The sequence below is a fragment of the Gracilinanus agilis genome, chromosome 3 (assembly GCF_016433145.1).
Source record: "Gracilinanus agilis isolate LMUSP501 chromosome 3, AgileGrace, whole genome shotgun sequence".
Taxonomy (NCBI): Eukaryota; Metazoa; Chordata; class Mammalia; order Didelphimorphia; family Didelphidae; genus Gracilinanus; species Gracilinanus agilis.
The window spans coordinates 262,885,688-262,908,623 of record NC_058132.1 but is presented as its reverse complement, the minus strand read 5'-3'; the positions used below and the strand labels follow the sequence as shown (position 1 = coordinate 262,908,623).

At 35.3% G+C, this 22,936-nt stretch overlaps 1 protein-coding gene across 1 annotated transcript in view; it reads right to left on the bottom strand.

The window, feature by feature from the left end:
• KCNH7 (potassium voltage-gated channel subfamily H member 7) overlaps nucleotides 1-22,936 on the bottom strand; it is a 606,664-nt gene that overhangs the window by 88,833 nt on the left and 494,895 nt on the right. The window contains exon 7 of the mRNA XM_044666562.1: nucleotides 17,412-17,837. Within this exon, the coding sequence (XP_044522497.1) occupies nucleotides 17,412-17,837 (426 nt within the window). The remainder of the gene's footprint in view (nucleotides 1-17,411; nucleotides 17,838-22,936) is intronic.

The following is a 22,936-nucleotide window of genomic DNA, read 5'->3' as shown; positions in this document are numbered from 1 at the left end:
GAATTAGAATTCAGCACATATTCACTAAGCTCCTACAAGGAACAAGTTATGGTTCCTGACTATAGTTACTGTAGTTGATCCTTGTAAAGAGAGATCCTCCTGTAGACTATTTTGTACAGTAGAAAGTAACAGTTTAGGGTAATGGGGAAATCATGGAAATGGGTTACTACAGTCAGAACATAGAGAGAAATGAGTGGTTATGCAGTGGAACAACACCAAACAAAAGCTATCTTTTACATCTTTTCAAATGATGTGAAAAAGAAACAATGAATATGGGCAATTCCCAAGATGCACATGCAGTCAAATAATCATCTAATCTTGAGCATCTTGTACATCTCTGAACTAGCAATTTCTTTTAAATGATTGAATGAGATTTTAAACTTCCCTTACCAGAATGTCAAGGACTCAGAGGCTAAGTTAAGAGTTTTATTTTAATGCATATAGTCATAACTGGCTTCTTCTGTGAAATGACAATTCTTTAGGTATTCAGTTATGCCAGTTTTCTTAATAGTGGATAAATTCCTTTGAGTTCCAAAATTTTTAATATGAGCTCCCTATGTCCAGGTCTTCTTAAGCCACAGGTAGCTATTTATCTTTGGGATAGAATTTTTGTGATAGAATAAAATCATCTAAAAATTGGAAGCTAATTTGGAATTCACTTAGTCCATCTTCCCTTAGTTCCCTTCTAGAATAACCCTGGAAGTTGTGATCTATTGTTGTTTTATCATCTTCAGTTAAGTAAGGAACCTTTAATCTTTTTGGTGTCAAGGACTCCTCTGGCAATTCTGTGGAATGTATGTACCCTTTCTCAGAATAATGTTCTTAAATTGTAAAAATAAAATACACTGAACTACAAAGGAATGTAATTATATTGAAATATAATTATTAAATTATTTTTAAAATTTACAAAGCCCAGGTAAAGGACTCTTGAATTAATGGAAACATATCACCTTATTGAGATGCCTGTTTCCTTTGCAGACATTTTTTTCCATTGATATAGATGTCTAAAATTTATAATCTCAGGGAATTTCCTGGTTGTGGAGGTGGCGGTGGTAGAATTGAGAGGTTAAAAAGACTAACATCTGCCAAAGAGATGTCTTAAACACAGTTCTAATTCCAAGGCCAGCCCTCTTTACTGTATTGCACCACATCTCTACCTAGAGATTATAGAATTAAAAAAAAAATAATCCCAAATGAAAGCTATATATGTTCTAAACCAAGCTGAGGGGGAAAAGTTAACTATTTTGATTAGGTTTTTGATTGATTCTTTAGGATTCTGTAAATATATCATTATATCATCTGCAAAGAGTGAGAACTTTATTTCCTCATTACCTATTATAATTCTTTTAATTTCTTCTTATCTTATTTTTTTAGTTAGCATTTCTAGAAGAATATTGAAGAATAGTGTTGATAATGGATATCCTTGATTCATTCCTGATCTTATTGGGAAGGCTTATAATTTATCCTCATGATGGTTTTAGATAGATGCTATTTATCATTATGAGAAATGTTCCATTTAATCCAATGTTTTCTGGTGTTTTTAATAGGAATGGGTGTTGAATTTTGTCTAAAGCTGTTTCTGCATATATTGAGATAATCATATGGTTTCTGTTGATTTTCTTTTTGATATGGTCAATTATGCTGATGGTTTTCCTAATGTTAAACCATTCTACATTCCTGGTATAAAAGCTGCCTGGTCACAGTGGGATATAATGAATATCTGTTATGATATATCGATGCAATCTCCTTGCTAGTATTTTATTTAAAATTTTTTTTGCATCAATTAGGGAGTTTGATCTATAGTTTTCTTTTTCTTTTTCTCTTCCTGGTTTAGGAATCAGTACCATATTTATGTTAAAAAAGGAATTTGGTAGACTATTTCCCCAAATAGTTTATATATTATTGGAATTGATTGTTCTTTATATGACACTTTTTTCTTAGGGAATTCATTTGTGACTTGTTCAATTTCTTTTTCTGTGATGGAGTTATTTAAGTATTATATTTCATCTTATATTAATATGGGCAATTTATATTTTAAAAATATTCCTCTATTTTGCTTATATTGTCAGATTTTTTGAAATGATTAGATAAAATAACATAATAAGTGCTTTAATTTCCTCTTCAATGGGTATGAATTCACCCTTTTCATTTTTGATACTGGTAATTTGATTAATTTGATAAAAAAAGAAGAAAACTAATTTTTATATATTTTTTTAAATTATAAAATCAACTCCTTGTCTTATATATTAGTTCAATGGGTTTTCTTACTTTCAATTTTATTAGTCTCTCCTTTGACTTTCAGGATTTCTAATTTGGTGTTTAATTGGGAATTTAAAAATTGTTCTTTTTCTAATTTTTTAAAATTGCATGCCCAGTTCATTGATCTGTTCTTTCTCTCTTTCACTGATGTAAACATTTAGAGATATAAAATTTCTCCTAAGAACTGCTTTGGCTTTATCCCCCAGATTTTGGCATGTTATCGCCTTATTGTCATTCACTTTGTGAATTCCATTTATGAGACAAAAATTATGCCCAAGAACTTGCCAGTACACTTTACTTTCAAATACTCAATTAATTATAATGCCCAAAAATATGTGAATGCAACAAATTCAGTGACTACATTAAAAAATGTTCTAACTTTTTATTTCAAACTTGGGTTTTTGGGATCTTTATTCTATATTGTACTACAAGTAGATGAAAAGTAACAACAAATGCTTTTGGGGGATTTTATTCTTCCCTTGTAAATAAGGAAAAAGAAACATTGAGCTTTTGGTTGTCATGATAAAGGCTGGAAGGCTGAAAGGGAACTAAAAACTAATGCAATCTGTTCTATCCTGTCATCATGCTATAAATTCAAATTTTTTGGTGGGTAGCAAATAGCACAAGTCAATGCTTCTTAATTTGGATCTCATTCCAAATTACTCTTCAAATCTGTTGCTTACAGTAGCTTCCCTGTTAAGGAGCAATACTCCAAATCAGTAAGTGCCAATATTAGAATTTGAATTAATATCTTATTAGTCTTTGTCCACTGCTTAGCTTTATAAGTCACATTACTTTTCCATTTTTTTATGATCAGGTTTTCTGTGCTATCACAGAAAAAAATTCAAGAGGTTGTAAGGGTTTGTGAAAAATTACCAGTATGAAATAGTATAAGGTATGCTACTTTCTAATCTCAGCTCTTCCACTTCATAACTGTGAACTAATGTAAAATAGAAAAAAAATTACTTAATATATCAATGACAGTTCCCTCATTTGTAAAATTAGATCAGGTAATCATTCCAATTCTATAATTTTATAATGTGTCTTGCATTCCTTCCAGGAGACTGACCTATATGAAAGACCTTGAAGACACATGAAAACAACTATATTATCAAAGACTTCCAGAATTCAGAACTGATTTCAATGTTTAATAGCTATCATTGTAAGGATATTTTTTCATACAGCTGGCCTATCCACTAGGCTGATGTTTAATCACAGGTTCTTTAATTTGCTTTGTTCATAATGGAGATGAAAAACTACTTCCATCGAATATATTTGTACTCTAAATATATATTTAAATAGTAGTTTGTATTCATTTTATTTGCAAAACAAGATTATAGGAAGAAATTAAATGGTACATATTGGTATTAGATTTTTGACATAGACTTGTTTTGCACAATTAAATGTATTCTGCCATAAAAAGAAAAATCTTATGCTTGATTACCAATGGATAATATGCAAATTATGGCTAAGGATGCAAATATGTGTACATATACATACATACATATATCCATCTAAAGGCAAGGATCCCTGCAAAAGTGTTCATCCAAGCTTTTGTTGGGAAATAAGCAAATAAGATTGGTCTATAATTCAACTATAATCCCATAGAGTTTGAAAGCATTTAATGATAGTCTCAACATTAACAAAAAGAAAATAGTTGTTATAATAATAATAATAATAGCTAACATTTATATAGCACTTTAGGTTTACAGAGCACTTTCCTTACAAATGATATTAAGTAGTTAGCATAAATACCATTACACCAATTTTATAGTTGAAGTAATTCAGAATATGTGACTTGTCCATGGTCATATAATTTTTTTTGGTGTATCTTTGCACATTCATTTGTCATTGTAATGCACAGTGGTACTTTGAAATGGTTATAAGTTTGTCTGATGTGTGAGGAATTTACCATCAACACATAAGAGAAAGAACATTTTAGAGACTTTTTCAGGAGAAACTGGGAGTATGTGTAGTTTTCTTGTCCTAATAACTTGCTAAACAATACATTGGGACACACTATATCAGTGTAATGCAAAGATCAGCATACATGGATTTTATTTTTTTTAAACTTGCCTTGGATCAGGATTGAATTAGGCGTTTGAATTTTCAAAATCTTGTTGGTAGGTAGGATGCATGCATATTGTATGTAAAGAAAGTGCAAATTGAAAGGATAGAGTTAGAGACAAGTTAATAATAAATTAATAAGCATGTTGCTTATTGTTTATGAAAATTGTCCACAAGACTAGTATTTGAGTAGACTAATTATTGGGAAAAATTTGGCACAGGTGAGCCAATATTAGAAATGGCAGCTGTGAATATGAAAAATTTATTTGTGTTGTCATACACAGGTTTGTCAATCAATGAGCGTCAGTTAATAATAATAGTTATTACTATTTAATTAATTTTATAATAATAAAATAAAATTTAAATAGTTATTTAAGGTTTGTAAAGCACTTTACAAATATTTCCTAATTTGATTGTATAAGAACCCTGGGAAACAGGTGTTATTATTATGCCTAATTTACAGAGGAGGAATCTGAGGCTGAGAAAGGTTAAGTGAATTACTCAAGGTCACAGAACTATTAAGTCTCTGAGACCAGGTTTAAATTAAATTTTTTTTTTAAATTTCTCACTTCAAGTCAAATGCTCTATACACTGTGCCACCTAGCTGTATTTAATATGTAAGTAAGTAGTTACTAAGTACCAGGTACTGAGCTAAGTATTAGAGATGGAAAGAAAGGTAAAACTAGACCCTGATCTCAAGGGGCTCATATATATTATATTCTCCTATTCACATAGGAGGTAATCTCAGTAGGAAAGCACTAGCATTATGGGGAAATAAGAAAGGCTTCTTGCAAGAGGTCAGATTTTATTTTGAAGGAAGTGGGGAAGTCTGGAGGTAGAGATGAAGAGGGAGCCAGCAAAAATGCATAGAGTTAGGAAATGGAATGTCTTGTGTGAAGAATAGCATGGAGGTCAATGTTGTAGAGTATATTGAAGGGAGTAAAGTGTAATAAGACTGGAAAGATATGAAGAAACTGAGTTACAAAGGTCTTTAAAACTAGAGATTTTATTTGATCTTGAAGGTAAAAGGGAGTCACTGGTGTTTATTCAGTAGTGAGAGGGGAGGTGAAATGGTCATATATGCATTTCAGGAAGATCTTCTGAGTAGAAGATGGACTAGAATGAAAGATATAAGGAGACTGATCAAAAGCTATTGCTATTACAAGTTTGATGTGATAATGACTTATACTAGTGTTGTGGCAGTTGTTAGAGAAGAGAAGAGTGTGCACATGAGAGATTTCTTAAAGTTAGACTCAATAGGACTTGGAAATATTGTATGGGGGTGGTTAGAAAGAATAGAGTCTGGGATGAGACTTTAGGTATGAGTCTAGGTGACTGGGTAATTTGTGATATCCTCAACAGAAATAGAGAAGGTAGGAAAAAGAGATTACTTTGAGGAAAAGATAATGAATTCAGTTTTGAACATACTGAATTTAAGATGTCCATGGAACATACCTTTTGAGAAAAGAGGTAATCAGTGATATGAGACTGGAAAGAAGCTAAGGCTGGACAATTAGATTTGAGAATCATCCACATACGAATGATAGGGGGAGTATTGGATCAGATTGGATGAAATGGGATCATATATATGGGTTTATGGAGTCTACGTTGGCAAGATAAGGGCCACCACTTCATGTGAAACAGATGAAGGAAGAGATAGGGAGATAATGTCTGAGTGATATGAGAATTTAAGGATGAAATAAAAAAGATCTCTTGGCAAATGTTCTCAATTTTTTTCAATGAAATAATGAGGAAAGATCTTTAGTTGAGAAGGTGGAAGGAGGGAGAATCTTGGAAGATTTGAGGAGGTATGAAAAGTTTTGATAAGCTACTGTGGAATGGGATCCATTAGGAAGGTAAATGATGTAATTTAAATTTGTAGTGGATCCAGTCAGCATGGTTTGTGATTTTTCCCAGTTCTGTTGAATAGTTTCAAAATAGGAGCAAAGGAAAGATGGTGGGAATAACACAAGACTAAGCTTTGGTGGGGCAAGAGAGCTGAAAGGAAAAAAAAGCCACCAGGGAATCAAGAGTAGAAGACAATGTGGAATCTTATTGGTCCACCAAGAGGTTAAGATGGAGAAGGAATGAGAGTATAGCCAGTGCATAAGTGATGGGCTGGGAAAAAACAGAGTGGTGGAGATATTATAGGTCATAGTGAAGAAAAAGAATAGGGTAAGACCTTTTAAGACAGAGTGAGAGATAAAATGATAAAAGATTTTGGTCAGATAAAGGAATTTCATGGCTCACAAACACAGAAGATTTGTGAATGATGGCAAGACTTCAAGATATAACCTCATTTTATTGCTGAGGTGGGGTGGAGGAATAGGTCATGGGAAATGAATAAATTGGAACTTAGAAATTAGGATGTTTAAGTATCAGTATGTACGTTGTTAGGGCAGCTAGGTATATAGGGGATAGAGTGCCAGGCCTGGAGATAGGAAGATTCATCTTCATGAATTCAAATCTAGCTTCAGACTTTAAACTAGCTATGTAACTCTGGAAAAGTCACTTAACTGTCTCTTTTTTCCTTATCTGTAAAATGAGCTGGAGAAGGAAATGACATACTATTGCAGTCTCTTTGCCAAGAAAATACCAAATGGGGTCATGAAGCGTCAGATACAACAGAAAACCAACATATATGTTGATATGCTATGAAAGCAGGAATTGGAGAGGAAAGTTTGGCACTGTACAAGGAAAGAAAGCAAGTGTGTTGGGCTTCAACACATAGCAGTTACCAAGAATTTTGATTAGGTAATTTAATATGGATGGAATGAACCTCAAAAAAGGTGAGATTACTGAATGATGATGAAGGGAAAATCTGAAAATAGTAATGGGGGCCAATGGTGCAGCAAGTGTTGTTCTGGAAGCTGTGTCATTGGAATGGAGCTAGGTCCAAGTGAGTCCAAGAAGATGGAGGGAGAAAGAAAGAAAAAAGGTTTACATGAAAGCAAGTTTCTTAACTATGGAACAGGTTTTATGCAGAGTAGAGTGGAAGGGCTAAAGACATCTGGAGTGGGACATTGAAAGCATAAGGGTGAAGGGACTAGGAACACAGACATAAAGGAGGAAAGAGAATGGTGCTTATATAGTGAAACCTAAAGGTTTAGAATCACTAGTATGGGGAGAGTATAATAGTTTGAAAGAAATGAATACTATCCTTTGAAAAATGATTTTCAGCAGATTATTAGTGGCAAGTAAACTGACATCTTTGAATCTCAATTTTCTCATCTTTAAAATGGTGACAAGCATGTCTGTAACACCTACCTTGCAGAGATGTTGTGAGCTTCAAATGAGATCATACATATAAAGTACTTAAACATCTTTAATGTTCTCTACAAATGATATTATTTTTGACAACTGTATTGTTAATATGCATCAATGATGCTGAAATAAGTTGTCATAGGTCGTGTGGTAGCTGAGGATGCAATAATTAGAAAAATGAAAGATTTGTTCATGTACTTGTCTGACTAGTTATTCACCATTAGGAAAATATTAATGACTAGTCAAATCCACTTAATGTCAGTATTCATTTTCCCCAATGTTTCTTAAGAGTTTCTACCAAGTGATATGAAGTTCTTCAAGCTGAAAATGAAATGACTAATTCTAAAGAATGTGAACAGCTTTGTTCACATTTCTAAAGGCCAGCTTTATTAAAAATGTTACTACTAATCTATTCATTGTTAATGTAGCAATTATGCATGTAAAATAATGTGATTAAAAATTCAAATATTTTTCACATCAAGAGCTGAATTCAAATTATAAAACTTGCTTGAAATAGCAAACCATTGAGGGCAAAGTGGACAAGGAAAACATTAATTTAAAATTATAATGAAACAAAATATCATTTTATGCTGATTGCCATTAAATAGGCATATTTCCTATGAGCTAATCCAGGATTCTGTGACACATGGAATGACCATTTTTCTAACTGAGCTGAAATTAAGTGAGTGTAGATGTTCTCATTTTCCATTGAATGACTTGAGGATTGGGCCTTTTTGTGTTGCAAGTAAGTCTTCACAGCATTTGTAGTATTTAAAGAAATTGTACTTTTGCATATAGAAAAAAAACATTTATAATACTGATGGTTAAATAAAAATTAACTGAGGGGATACAGAAGATATAAAATGAACTATAAAAGACATCAAACTAGGACTACCTTTCTCAAAATTCCTTGGCTCACAATAATGATCTCGTATCATCATTTATCTGTTTGTTTTCCATTCATTTCCATGCCTTTATACATTCTATCCTCATGTACTTGGCATGTTCTTTATCTTTACCTTCACTTCTTATAATCCCTTGTTTCTCTGAAAGCTCAGTTCAATATCCTACATAAGATCTGTTCCAATGCCTCTACCTAGCAGTACTATCTCATCTCTCAGAATTATCTTGTATTTATTATTTCTATTTATTTTGTTTAGACTTATATGTATACCTATTATTCCCCTGGTAGAATGTAAGGCCCTTGCTGGTAGAAATGCTTCCATCTTTGTTTTACTTTATTTCTCTGTTTTCCTTTTTTTTTTTTCCAGGACCCAGCATAGGGCCTTATGACAAAATAGGTGATTAATAAATTCTTGTTGATTGGTAATTTTATTAAAGCTTATTTTGATTTCTCCTATTTCATAAGTTACTGGTCTCTAGTTGCTTTTGTGTGTCAGAAAAAATCCCAGGGAGCAATAACACACCATAGGCTACATATAGTGCCATAGCACCTTGTTTAGGTGGTAATAGTAATAGGTGTAGTAGGCTAGTATTTTGATGGATCTGTATTCTGATTGAGACAGGTGCTTTCTCCTCGAATGCATGTGGATCATTGATAACTTTTCATCTCGAATGACTTTTGTCCATGTTTTTCTACCTAGTATTTCCACAGAGGACCTATCCGAGATACTAGAGGTCTTCTTCTGGCTATTTAAAAAATCTGTAGAAGTCAATGCAAAATTCAAGTCAATTTCTCTGTTAGCCCTTGCTTTTATAATGTGCCCACTTTGCTTCATTTTAAGGTTTGTTTTTGATGATGTGTTAGTAATCTATTGTAGTTTACTTACATCCATTGTAACGTTTAGGCTATCTGCCTAAAAAAGGATTTAATTTTGTAATAGGAAAATAGTAAATCCATTTCAAGTTTGCTCCAGTCATTGTGTGGAGGTGACTGGCTTCTCAGAGAATAGACTATTGAGCTCAAGCTCAGGCTCTGGCTGGGTAAAAAGTTCTGAGCGTAGGTCAGTTGGCAGACTTCAATGCAAGTATCAGACTAGTTTAAAAAGGATCCTCGTGAGAGGGTTGGTCACAAATGGTGAAATATGTTTTGACCACTGCAACTCATGAAACTAATTAACAGAGAAGTTGTTATCAGCTTAATGGGAAAAGAAACATTTATAAAACTATAGGTTTAAAAAAGTAACTAAGTATTGAAATGTTGTTCAGACATTTTTCAGTCATGTTTGACTTCATGACCCCATTTGGGTTTTTCTTTAAGAGAGTGGTTTTCCATTTCCTTCTCCAGCTCATTTAGCAGATGGGGAAACTGAAGCAAACAGGGTTAAGTGACTTGCCTGGGATTAAATATCTACTAAGTGTCTGAGGCCACATTTGAATTCACGGAGATGAATCTTCCTGACTGGAGAGGCCCAGTAGTCTATCCACTAGCCCATCTGACATGGTTTACAGGGTAAAATTAATAGAAAAGTATTTTTAAATAGTTTGGATTATCATCTGTCAGGCATGGCTCCATATGAAGTCAGAGTAACAGCCTTTAGATCTCTCAAGGTCCCCTTTCAGTCTCCATATGGTTTTCCTTAGCCCATCTGGTTCTCAATGCCTATAAGAAGTCTAAGATGTGACATAATGACTACTTTATGTATATTAGTAGCTATTATTGATAGAGATTAGGAAATATTATGCATCTGGGTGGTGGCCAACCACACTTTTGGGCTTAATTAAGTTTATAGCAAAAGGAAATAGGCATAAGTTATGAGAGAAGAGAATGAAGTTCTATAGATAGAAAACCAGGCAGGTTATAGAAACTTTTCTGAAGTCTTTAGAAACAGAAAAGTTAAATACTTAGAATAAGTTAGGTAAAATCCTGCTGAGAATCACAGAAGTAGATGAGCTAATCTCTCAAATTTCTTTCCAACTTGATGATTCTGTGATTTGGTAATTTTATTCTAGACCCAAATACCAAAGAGCTTTTTCCTTCGTGTGATGAAGCTTCCCTGATTAGCCCATTTGAGCACATAATATTTTTCCCCTGGAAGAATTTATTTTTACTTGTTTAGGACCATAATGGATTGCAACTATATTAATAGTCTTTAGGGCCAGTCTAAGGCCCTGTCAAACTTGGTGGGGAAGCAAAGGGTTAGGGGACCACCAAAATTGGTATCTCTTAATAAAATAGTATATATTAAAGGTACAAATGTGCACTTTGCCTAGGGTGCAAAAACCTTAGGGCAATCCTAATCTTATAACATTGTTATAAATAATGCCTTAGCTACTTTATGAATCAAATCATGTAACTTGAAACAAAATTACACACAGAAAAGCAATAATACAAAGTTAGCCCCCAATAGGTGCCAATATTGACCCCATGGTTGGCTGGCCCTAGGTGAAATTATGACATAGATAAAATTCATCTTGGGTACTTCTCCTAACATTTCTTTTAACGGTCATTTGGCATAGTAAAAAGAGTGCTGGCTTTTGCGTTAGGAATCCCTGAGATCTAATCCTACTTCAGATATTTATTAGCTGTGTGACACCAGGCAAATCATTTAACCTGACAGACTATTTTTATTCTGTAAAATGGGGATAATAATAGTATCTAAATCACAGGTTTGTTGTGAGAAACAAATGAGATAATATTGATAAAGCACTTTAAGGAAAAGTGCTGCACATATATGTTAAGTATAATTATTGTTTAGTTCCAGTCCCCTCTCATGGCTCTCACACTTGTTTAGACCACTTATGATGGTGGTTTCATCAGCTCCCGTGGATTTAATTGCTATTTATCTCCATGCTGACAATTATCAAATCTTCCTATCCTGCCCCAATCTCTCTGCTGACCTCTAATCTTGCATCTCCAACTGCCTGATTCAGACATCTCAAACTGGATGTCCAGTAGACATCTTAAATTCAGTTCATCTAAATCAGAACTCATTATCTTTTCCTCTAATCTCCTACCCAGCACCTTCCCTATCACTGACAACCTAAGAGTCATCCTGGACTCCTTGCTGTTTCTTAGCACCTCCCCCCTCCCCACCAATATTCAAGCTACTGCCAGGACTTGTCGCCCTCACTTTTGCAGCCTAGAATATGCTCCTTTCTCTTCATGGACTATTGTAAAGGTCTGTTGAGGGGCCCCACCTGCTTCAAATCTCTTCCCACTCCAATTCATCCTTCAGTTACTCAAGTAGTTTTCCTAAAGTGTAGGTATAATCATGCCATCCTGACCCCACTCAATAAATTCCAGTGGCTCCCTATTGTCTCCAGGATTAACTAGGAAATGCTCTGTGTGACATTCAAAATTAAGCCCTTTATAACCTAGCTCCATCCCACCTTTCTAGGCTTCTTATACCTTATTTTTTTTCTGATTCAGTGCCTCTGGCCTCTGACTATCATATGACCAAGAAACTACTTGGCTCCAGGCATTTTCTCTAGCTGTCTGCCACACCTCAAATGCTTTCTCTTCTCATGCTTACCTACTGACCACCCTGACTTCTTTTAAGTCACAATTAAAATCCCATCTTTTCATGAAAAGCTTCCCCAAACCCTATTAATTCTAGTGACTTCCCTATGTTAATTTTATCCTGTATATCACTTGCTTTGTATATTTTTGATTGCCCATTGACTCCCTTCTTAAATTGTAAGCTCCTTGAAGGATTGGCTTTTGTTTCTTTTTGCATCCCTAGCCTTTAGCATATGTGCTTAAGAGATTTCTATTGATTGACTGACATACTGATGTCTGACTTTTGAGAGCCACATATGGTGGTGATTCATTAAGATCTGTCTAAGGAAGCAAGGTGGCACAGTGCTAGAGTACCAAGTCAGGAAGACTCATTTCAAATCTGGCTTCAGACACTTACTAGCTGGGTTACCTTGGGCAAGTTACTAAATCCCGTTTACCTCAGTTTCCTCATCTGGAAAATAAATTGGAGAAGGAAATAACAAACTACTTTAGTATCTTTGGTAGGAAAACTCCAAAGAGTTGTGCACAACTGAGAAACAACAGAGCAACAAGGTCTAACTACCCTTTCAAAGCCCCTTATCTTTTAAAGTTGATAAGATCAATTTTTTTCTGTCCTATATCCCATTTCCTGAGTGTTCTAACTGAACCAATTAATGAAATGTTACAAGATATATAGGTAAAATATGTTATTTCTCACAAGAAATATATTTGCATTTTAAAAAGGGGATCTTGAAGATGCATACCTCAGATCAAAAGGGAGAGAGACTTTGGAACACACCCTTCAGTTCACATCATATTTAACTGTAGTTAAGCTCCCCTAAGGCCAACAACATAAATAGATTTCACATCTTTGTTTACCAGAAAGCTTTCATCTCAGATGGGTGACAGTGAGTGAATTTTTGTAAAACCTTGTTACTATTAATTAAGTACAATTTAGGAGGTTAGAAATGGGGTGGAAAGTTGGTTTGAAATAGTGAGAGTCTGAATTACAAATATTGTTAAAATTTCAAATGCTTACTTTAACAGAGAATTAGGTGTACCAAGCATTTATGAGATGTTCTGCTTAAGTGAATAAATTAGAAAGACTTCATAATCACAAATACAATACTAATAGTGTCAAAAAGGATCTCAGGATATTTCATTCAACCCATAAATAAACAAGAATGCCATTTACAGCCTAGCCCATCCCCAGCTGTCTTGCAGAATACAACCTACCCACCAAGTTTTCATTCATCTTTTGATTCTTATTGAGAATGAACCCACAGCTTTCTGAGACAATCCATCCTGCTTTTAGTTAGCGCTAATTGTTATGAAAGCTTTTCCTTTCATTAAGTCTACCTTCCCCTATTTCTAATTTCTGCCCATGTTTTCTAGCTTTGCCCTCTGGGGCCAAACAAAAAAAGTTCCATATTTAATCTATATTGTAGCCTTTCAAATCCCCTGACTTCAAGTTATCAAGTCCCAATTAAATCTTATTTTTCTCTAAGGAAAACCAACCACTGTAGTTCTGGTAGATCTTTATGTCACATGATTTTTAGGACTTTCCCTACACTAATCGCTTACTAATATGGTGACCAGAACTAAACATGATACTTCTGATGTAGTCTGACCAGATCAGAATACTTTTCTAGTCCTGGACACTATGTTTCTCTTAAGATTCTCTAAGATCATGTTACCTTTAAAATTAAAAAAAAAAAATCTATTTTATCAATTTTTTACATTAGTTTTTTCGACCATTGCTTTATACTTTGGACTCATGTTGAGCTTGCATTAATCCTCCAGATTATATTCAGATGATTGGATGTGTAGTCATATCATTCTTTATCTGTATTGAAGATTTTGGGGGACCTAAGTAGTACAGTAGATAGAATGTCGGACCTGGAGGTTAGGATGACTGATCTTCGTAAGTTCAAATCTGACCTCAGAAATTTACTAGCTATGTGAGCTGGCCAAGTCACTTAATCCCATTTGTTTTGGCTCCTCATGTATAAAATGAGGCGGAAAAGGAAATGACAAACCATTCCAGTGTCTTTGCCAAGAAAATCCCAAATGGAGTCTTAAAGAGTCAGATAGGATTGAAATGACTAAACAATATTGAAGACTTCATATTTGTCTCGGTTGAACATCATAATTTTTTACTCTACCCACTATGCAACCTAGCTGGCCCATTCTTCTAGCTTGCTAAGATCTCTTTGGATTCTGACTTTGTCATCAACTATTTTCAGTACATTATATGACAAACACAGTACTGAGCCATCAATTCTTTAGGCCACATCATGATCCAATCCAGGATTTCTGGCCATCTCCTTTATAGTATGGCTATCTTTCCCACCCAGGAATAACTTGTACCTGGCTGGCCTGCCTCTCCTTTTTGGTAATTACCTCATCTAGACTACTGTTTTGAGTAAAAGCTACAGCCAGAATTCTCTTCACCTTACTCCCAATTCTCCTATCAGCCCATTTCTTTCTTTAAAGAAATTTTTATGTTATTTTTTAAAAAACCCTTAACTTCTGTCTCTGAATTGCCGGTCTATAGGCTTGACTTTTTATCCACTGTGCCACCCAGCTGCCCTAGCCCACTTCTTTCAAGACCATCACCAGCTGCCTTTTCTTCTTCCTTCCTGCTCCCTGCAGCTTTGTGTCACTCCCATTCCCTTCTGGAATCAAGAACTCACACCTTCATTGTTTTTGGATTGGGTGTGCCAATCTCCATTAGCCCAATCACTATTCCAGGAACTTTCCATACCAAAATCCCCTTCCCAGTCCGCCAGTCCTCACTGTATATGATCCTCCTCATTAGAATCTATGCCCTAATTACAGTCTTTGCTTTTTTTCATTTGTATCTATGTTTGGCACATAGTAAATATTTAAATACTTTGTCATTCATTCACATAACTAAACTTTCTATTTGGCCCATATTTCAGCATCTCATTTAGAAGGATAACACAATTAGTTTAAAAAAACTTTTTTTTTAAATTCTAGGTAAACTTAAGCCACTGAACTCTGCAGCTGTAGTAAACCTGTCAAAAATGCATATCATTTTTTTGGCAATACCTGTTCTAGATGAAGTTATCCTGGCTCCCTTCTGACTACTGTTTTTATAATAAATATTTAGGATATAATGCCATCGTTTGAATGTAAATTAATAAGCTTTTCTGTTCCCTTAAATAGATAAATATCCCTACTGTAATTTTGTTTACAATATTTAATTGCTTGCCAAGTCTGAATGTATTTATTCAATAGGTAGTCAAGAAAGCTTCCAATTTAAATGATGACCAATCTATTAGTAAGGTTTGGTAAGTACCATTTTTTTTAATATCATCTTCTTTTTGTACATAATGCCTACAACCCAGAGCTATTAATGCAATTATATTGTTTTAAAGCTAGTACCTAAGGGAAGACTTGGGTGTTATGTGCTCAGTTGTAAACCACAGTCAAAAGGATTATAACTTCTCAAGCTCTTACTTTCTTCATTTTCCTTTCCCTTCCCCATACCCAGTGATTCCCAAAATGGGTGCCACCTCCTGGTGGGTGCTGCAGCTATCCAGTGGGGGCTGGTGATGGCCACAGGTGCATTTGGGGGTGATGAATAACTGTAAGGGGGTGGTGATAGTATATGACAGGGGGCACTAAGTAATATTTTTTCTGGAAAGGGGGCGGTAGGCCAAAAAAGTTTGGGAACCACTGCTCTAACCTTACTTAAAGGTCATTAGCTCAGCAGAGTGATTTTTGGCAACTTGATGGAGAAAACATAAATGGTATAGCCTAAGGAGGACCACGGACGTTCTGCATTTCTTTTAACAGCTTCTATTGTTGTTATTTCAGATTTGTGTTCTCCTAGGTATAGGGATTTTTCTGCACTTATGTAGATGAGCAGCTCTTATACAATTTTGAGTTGACTAGGGCACTGAGAGATTAAATGACTAGCCCACAGTTATATAGCTAAGACATGCCAGAAGCAGGACTTGAGTCCAGGTTGTCCTGGCTTGCAAGTCAGCCTTCTTTTCTTTAAAACAAACAATCAACTTTTACCTTCCATCTTTGAGTCAATATTGTATATTGGTTCCAAGGCAGAAGAGCAGTAAAGGCTAGGCAGTGGAGGTTAAGTGACTTGTCCAGGATCACTCAATTAGGAAGTGCCTCAGGCCAGATTTGAACCCAGAGTCTCCCATCTTTAGGCCTGGCTCTCAATCCAATGAGTCACTTAGTTGTCCCTGGAGGCCAACCTTCTACCTAACACTCTATGCTACTTTTTAAAATTCAGTATATGCAGCATGTTTTTTTCCTCTTTTCTTTACTTAACCTCAAGTAAGTGGTGTTTCTATAGAATCGCCAGTGTGGGTGTGCCATTAGGTTTGCTAAATTTATAGGATTGGTGAAGACAGCTTTTTTTCCCTCTAGAGACTCATTTCTTTTCAGTTGGACCACAATAACTAGGGAACCATGAATGGGAAAAGATCAGGATTTTTTTTTCCAGGCTAGTAACTTTTCTGTCCAAGGAGGCCTTCCTTTTTGTCTCTATCAGCACCTTCTAAAACCATAATTAGCCCAAACTGTACTGTGATGATAGATAAATTTGGCTTACAAATTCGTAGTTTTCCGAGCATTAACTCATTTTAGAAATGGGAAGGTTACCAGCTCTTAGGCTATTAGCTTCCTGTACTGACAAAGCCAGCAACAAAGATGAGTATTCTACCAGGGCTGCATGGGGCTCACCTATTTATTCTCTGTAAACATTTCTATGCACAGCAGGACTCTTCACTGGGTCAGAGAAGGGGGAGGTTGGGGGCCACACAAAGTGCTTGCCTTTAGCCTCCATATTGTTCAAAAGAAAGGATGTCACACAAGGAGAAATTTCAGAGGGGTTTAGTTCTGTTTCTCTTCTTTCTTCCCTCCTTTATCCTCCCCCAAGTTCCCTTTGCCCAAGCTCTCTATGATAGAAAGGAAGGAACAAAGGTGCCTGCTTCTTTTTTTGCATTCAAACATATTGATGTAGATTTGGAAGTTGAATTGCTTAGGCAGAAAATAAGGAAATTTCGTTATTCTAGATTTAAAAACCATCAGAGGCTTCTATAAAAAAACAGGAATTATGCTTATTTTTCACACTATCTGATAAAAATGGTCCCACTTTATATTTTACAGGTGACATAGAAACTTCTGTGAAGTAAAATTGGTAAAACAAAACTAAAACCCCCAAAGCTTAAAAAAATAAATTAAGACATTATTCTAATAGTATATCATTTAGTTGTCATCTCTTTTTGTTTTTATTTTTTTATTTATTTTGCTTTTAATTTTTTTTCTCCATGGTTACATGATTCTTCTTGTATCCCTCCCCCTTTCCCTTCCTCCTCCCAGAAGTACAATTGTTTAGAAAGCAAGATTATAAAATACTTCTTACCTCATCAGAGCCAGATCCAAAAATCAGCAAGTCAAAAGGTATTGCTGCGACCATATCAATCAGGAACCAGCCTTTGAAGTAGTGAATTGCAATTTTGGCTGGATCACTTACCACTTCTTCATTCTGGTTTACATAGGTTGTTCGAAAGTTTATCAGAATATCTATGATAAACATAATATCCACAATCAAATCTACCACATTGAGGGGGCTGCAAGAATAGCCACACTCTCTTCTCTTCTGTTCTTCTCTGTCATTCAGGAGAAAGGCTGCAGAGTAAGGGGTGAATATAGCAGTATAGATGACCAGCAACAGGATAAGCCAGTCCCAAACAGCTTTGAAAGGGCTGTAGTGCAATATAGTAAACTTGTTGATCCGAGGTGTCTGTAGTTTATATTCTGGCAAGACATCTGCTCCTAAGGATAGAACCTGAGGACAGAAAAGAAAGAAACATAATCTGTAAAATGTTATTGTATTTGTAAAAGTCATCTGTTAAATGGATAATAAGATCTTTTTGTTGTTGTTGTTGTTCAGATGTGTGACTTCAGCATACAGAGAACCTCACTTAGCTTTTGGGGTGCTCAAATCTAGTCTTAGAGTTGATTGGGGTTCTTAGAAGGCAAGGGACTTGGGGGGGAGCTGGGTGGCTCAGTAGATTGAGAGCCAGGCCCAGAGATGGGAGGTCCTAGGTTCAAATCTGGCCTCAGACATTTCCTAGCTGTGTGATTCTGGGCAAGTCACTTAACCCCCATTGCCTCGCCCTTAGCACTCTTCTGCCTTGGAACCAATACACAGTACTGATTCTAAGACGGAAGTGTGTTACTGGAAATTTTGGGGTCTCTGAACTACATTTCCCATGAGCCCACTGAATTCCTGTCATTGTGCAATGACCTAGACAGGAGGATAAAATTGAGGGGCTGGACTTGTACTTCCTCTTTGCTTCTGATCCACCAAGGGGAAAAGTAGGAACAGTGAACTTTTTAAACTGACTAGGCTAATGTGGCATGTGGCTTTATTTTTTTTTTAAAAAAGATCTTTATTTTATTAATTAATTTTGAACATTTTTCCATGGTTATAGGATTCATGATCTATCCCTCCTCTCCTCCCACCCCCTCCCATAGCCAATGCACAATTCCACTGGGTTTTACATGTGCCATTGATCAAGACCTAGTTTCATATTATCAATATTTGCACTAGGGTGATTGTTTAGAGTCAATATCCCCAATCATATCCCCATTGGCCCATGTGATCAGGCAGTTGTTTTTCTTCTCTCTTTCTAGTCCCATGGTTCTTCCTCTGAATGTGAATGGCATTCTTTCTCATAAGTCCCTCAGAGTTGTCCTGGATCACTGCATCCTTGCTAGTAGAGAAGTCCATTACATTCTTTTGTGCCACAGTGTATCAGTCTTTGTGTACAATGTTCTCCTGGTTCTGTTCCTTTCACTCTGCATCATTTCCTGGAGGTCATTCCATTTCACGTGGAATTCCTCCAGTTCATTATTCCTTTGAGCAAAATAGTATTCTATCACCAACAGATACCACAATTTGTTCAGCCATTCCCCAATTGAAGGGCATTCTCTTGTTTTCCAGTTTTTTGGCTTGGCTTCATTTTCTAATGGCTACTAATAAATCCTTAAAACCCATGACATTTTTAAAGTTATCCTTTTTATATTAATTTTATTTTTTACAGAATGTTAGGGTTTAAAAAAAAAGAAGGCAAGGGACTTGTCTGTGAGTACACAACCAGTCTGTCAGAGAAAATTTGAATCTTTAAGTCTTCTTCACCCCAGCACATGCCCTTTATCCACTAAGGTAAACTATTTCTCAGTAAAATCATGTATTTAGATTTGGAAGGGAACTTATTACTTCAGAAAGTAATGGAGAAAATGTTAATAATGTAGTTTAAACTTAAAAGTTTGTTGTAAATTCTTCTTTCAGAGAGTCTATTGTTAAACATTACCAGCACACTACTGAATTAAGTGGTCATCTAGTTAAACCCTCCCACTCTACAGATGAGGAAAATAAGGAACAGGAAAGTTCAGTTCTATCCCTTACCACACCCCCAAAGTCATACAAGTAGTAAATGGAGTAGGAAGCTGATCTTTAACTTTCTAAAGTAATCACACTATCCTACTGAATCAACCTCAATTTAAATGTTACTTTGAAATACATATGGAGAACCCACACACATCTTCAAGTTTAACCTAATAAAAACGCAACAGATTTGCTTCAAATTAATTCTAGTAAAATTTCGTGAGAGAATAAAAAGGCAACTTCTCTTAAATGGAAAAACATAAATAACAAATGTTATCATTCACATGAGATAGATTCTCATGTTTGGGGGACTAATTGCAATTCTGTTGGGTAAACATGTTCAATTTTTACAGACAGAAATGGAATCTGATTCATGAGTAAAAAAAGCCAAAAAAAGGAGAGCCTGCCATGGACCAAATCTAGATCTAGATCACAAATTTTAGTTTTCATTTAGAATTAAATCTCAATTAATTAAATTTATTTAACCAAAGCCTTCAATTAAGCAGATTCTTTCCACCCACCTCCTCCCATACACACATACCATATTTTGTATTTGGAAGAGCCAAATGAAAAGAACAATTTCATAGTGGGAAATGAATCCATTTATTTGTTTAATAAGGAAGGGTGCAAGAAGTTATAAAATGGGCTCAATACTCAGAGAAAGGGGATGTTGGCCATATGGAATGTTTCCCTTTAGTCTTCATATTGTTCAAAATAAAGGATGTCACACAAAGAGAATTTTCAGAGGGATTCTGATCCTCTTCTTTCTTCTTCCCTTTTTCCTCCCCCAAGTTACTTTTGCCCAAGCCCTCTTTGATAGAAAGGAAGTAAAAAAGATGATTGTTTTATTGTCAGAAGGAAATACATATCCACCAGTGTCCTACCTTGACAACTCATCATGGGGAACAGGTTATTGATTTGTTAGTCAATGCCAATGAAACACAATGGAAGACAGGTATGTCCTGCTAAATTGGAAAGGCTTTGAATATAGTCCCAGTGACAGACTGCTACTAGCCTACCTAGGCACTGATAGTCTCATCAGAAGGCTGGCTAACAAATGATGAATTTTTTGCTTGTGGCAAGCCATGAAAGAAATAAATATGTAATACTGTCTACACTCCTATGTGGTCTCCTTTCATTAATACAGTGACAATAGCAAAATGGTGGAACATGTGGCAGTAGGTTCCAAGAATAAATACAATTATTAGATTTTCTGAAAATGTGCTTTTTCAGTCCTATCACTTTCATTCCCTTCAAACAGTCTGCTTACCAACTAACACATCCTCCTTGTCATTCTCTGTTCTTGCCATGCCCTTTTCCATTGCTATACTTTTGTGCTTGCTGTCTTCCATACCTGGAACAAATTTCCCTAGCTGTTGAAATCCTTTTGGGTTTTACCCTCAGGCATCTTCTTGTAACCTTCTCTGATTTTCTCAAATTGAAGTGATCTTTTCCTTCTCACATCTATCATGCTATTCTATTCTCATAACTTTTATAATAGTGATTTGTGTATGTCTTTTTCCTTATTAATATGTCTATTCTCTTGAAGTAGGGAAAAATGGTATCTGCTGCTAATACTTCAGTACTTATTACTGAGGGTTTTTGTCCTGTACCTGTGATTTCAACAGATGAGGAATTTTCAGAGCAGGGAGGAAACCTTCTCCATCAATACAGATCAGACACTTTTTGGTATCTTAGACTTATATAGTTGCCTCGAGGCATTTAGAAATTAAGCGATTGGCACTTTTTTTATATAGGTAGAATGTATTAGAAGGCAAGGTCATGCTAACTCCAAGAGTATGCTGCAACTCTAGGAATGACTATAGTTTTGTTATATTTGCCTTGTTGTTCAGTCATTTTCAGTCATGTCCGACTCTTTGTGACCCTATTTGGCATTTTCTTGGCAAAGATATTGGAATGGTTTGCCATTTACTTTTCAGGTCATTTTAAAGATAAGAAAACTGAGGCAAACGGGGTTAAATGACTTGTCTAGGGCCACACAAGTAGAAAGGGTCTGAGGTCAGATTTGAACTCCTTACTGGGCCTAGAACTCTATCCAATGAGCTACCTAGCTGCTTAGGCTACCCAAAAAATGGATCCTTAGACTTGTAACCATTCTACTGATGGCTCAACTGTGTGATATCCTGCAAATGTGTAGAACATAAATGTGTGTCTTCCAAGAAAAACTGTTATTTCCATTGCCCTTTGAGGGTCTCATATGTGCAGAAAGTTTTAATACGGAATTCTCCAAAGAACTTGACAATATTCTCAAACTAAGCTGGCCTATAATCATGATATAAAGTGACTTCAAGATGAACGTGGGCATGAGAGAATACTAGGAAAATTATGTAAAGAAATATCATTTGAGGAAAAGAAATCAGAGGCAAAGGTATTTAGGTTACTTAGAAATCTCATTCGTATGTGCTATCAGTACTTTCTTTAAGAAGAAAATGAAAAGGTGCTGGATATGGGACAATGAACAGTAGATGAATAAAAAGGGAAACTATCTTAATAGACCAGAAACAACTAGTTACACAAGGAGTAATTTCAAGATCAGTTGTTTGTATTTAGTCATATTACTGACTGATTAAAGCACAGGTTTAAGTCATACTAAATAAGAAGACAACTATATCATATTGTCTGCTATCTCGAGAAGGCCAGGGAGAAGGATGGAGAGAACATGGACCACAAACTGTCAGAAAATAATTATTACCAATTGAATTTACATGTAATTGGGAAAAATATAATAAAAATAAAATTTAAAACTACTTAAGAGGAAGAGGTGTTAAAGATAAGAAGACTGTGTATGTGATAATGGTAGTTCCCTTCTAGCTTCTGAAATTCCAGTTATTAACTTTGAAAAATGGGAAATGGACAAAAGTAAAGTCATTGACTCTGTCATCATTTCCTAGTGAAGCAGAAATGGTCCAAAATAGTTACCACAATAATGAGAAAGAAAGAGATCAGAAAGTACTTAGCCAGGGAATATTTGTCTCTTATAGGGTGGATCTGAATCAGAAATAATAGAAAAAATCCCCAAACAAACAAGGTAATGGAATTGTAAATTTAAAGCTAGAAAGGAGTTCAGAAGTCATTTAGTTTACCACCATTTACAGACACAGAAACAAAACTGGAAATGTTAAGAGACTTGTCGAGGTTCTAATGAAACTTAAAACAAAACAAAAACCTTGAACCAGGGCCTGGATAGGATAGGGGCATTGTAGAGTGAAATCTCATTAACTGAGTTGAAAAAAGTTGTGAATCCTCAGGGCATCAGAGCATGTGAAAACATCTTCCACAGTCAATTAGGAATAATGTTTGTATTATTTGTAGCTTTGGTCTCTCTGTCCTCCAATCCAATCCGATCTGACAAGAATTTATTTAGAGCCAACATACAAAGCACTGTCCTAGAAACAGATGTTGTATCATCAAGGAAGTACACATTGGCCAGAACAAACTGTACCATTCTGTAAGATGTTGGAGAGATAAAATGT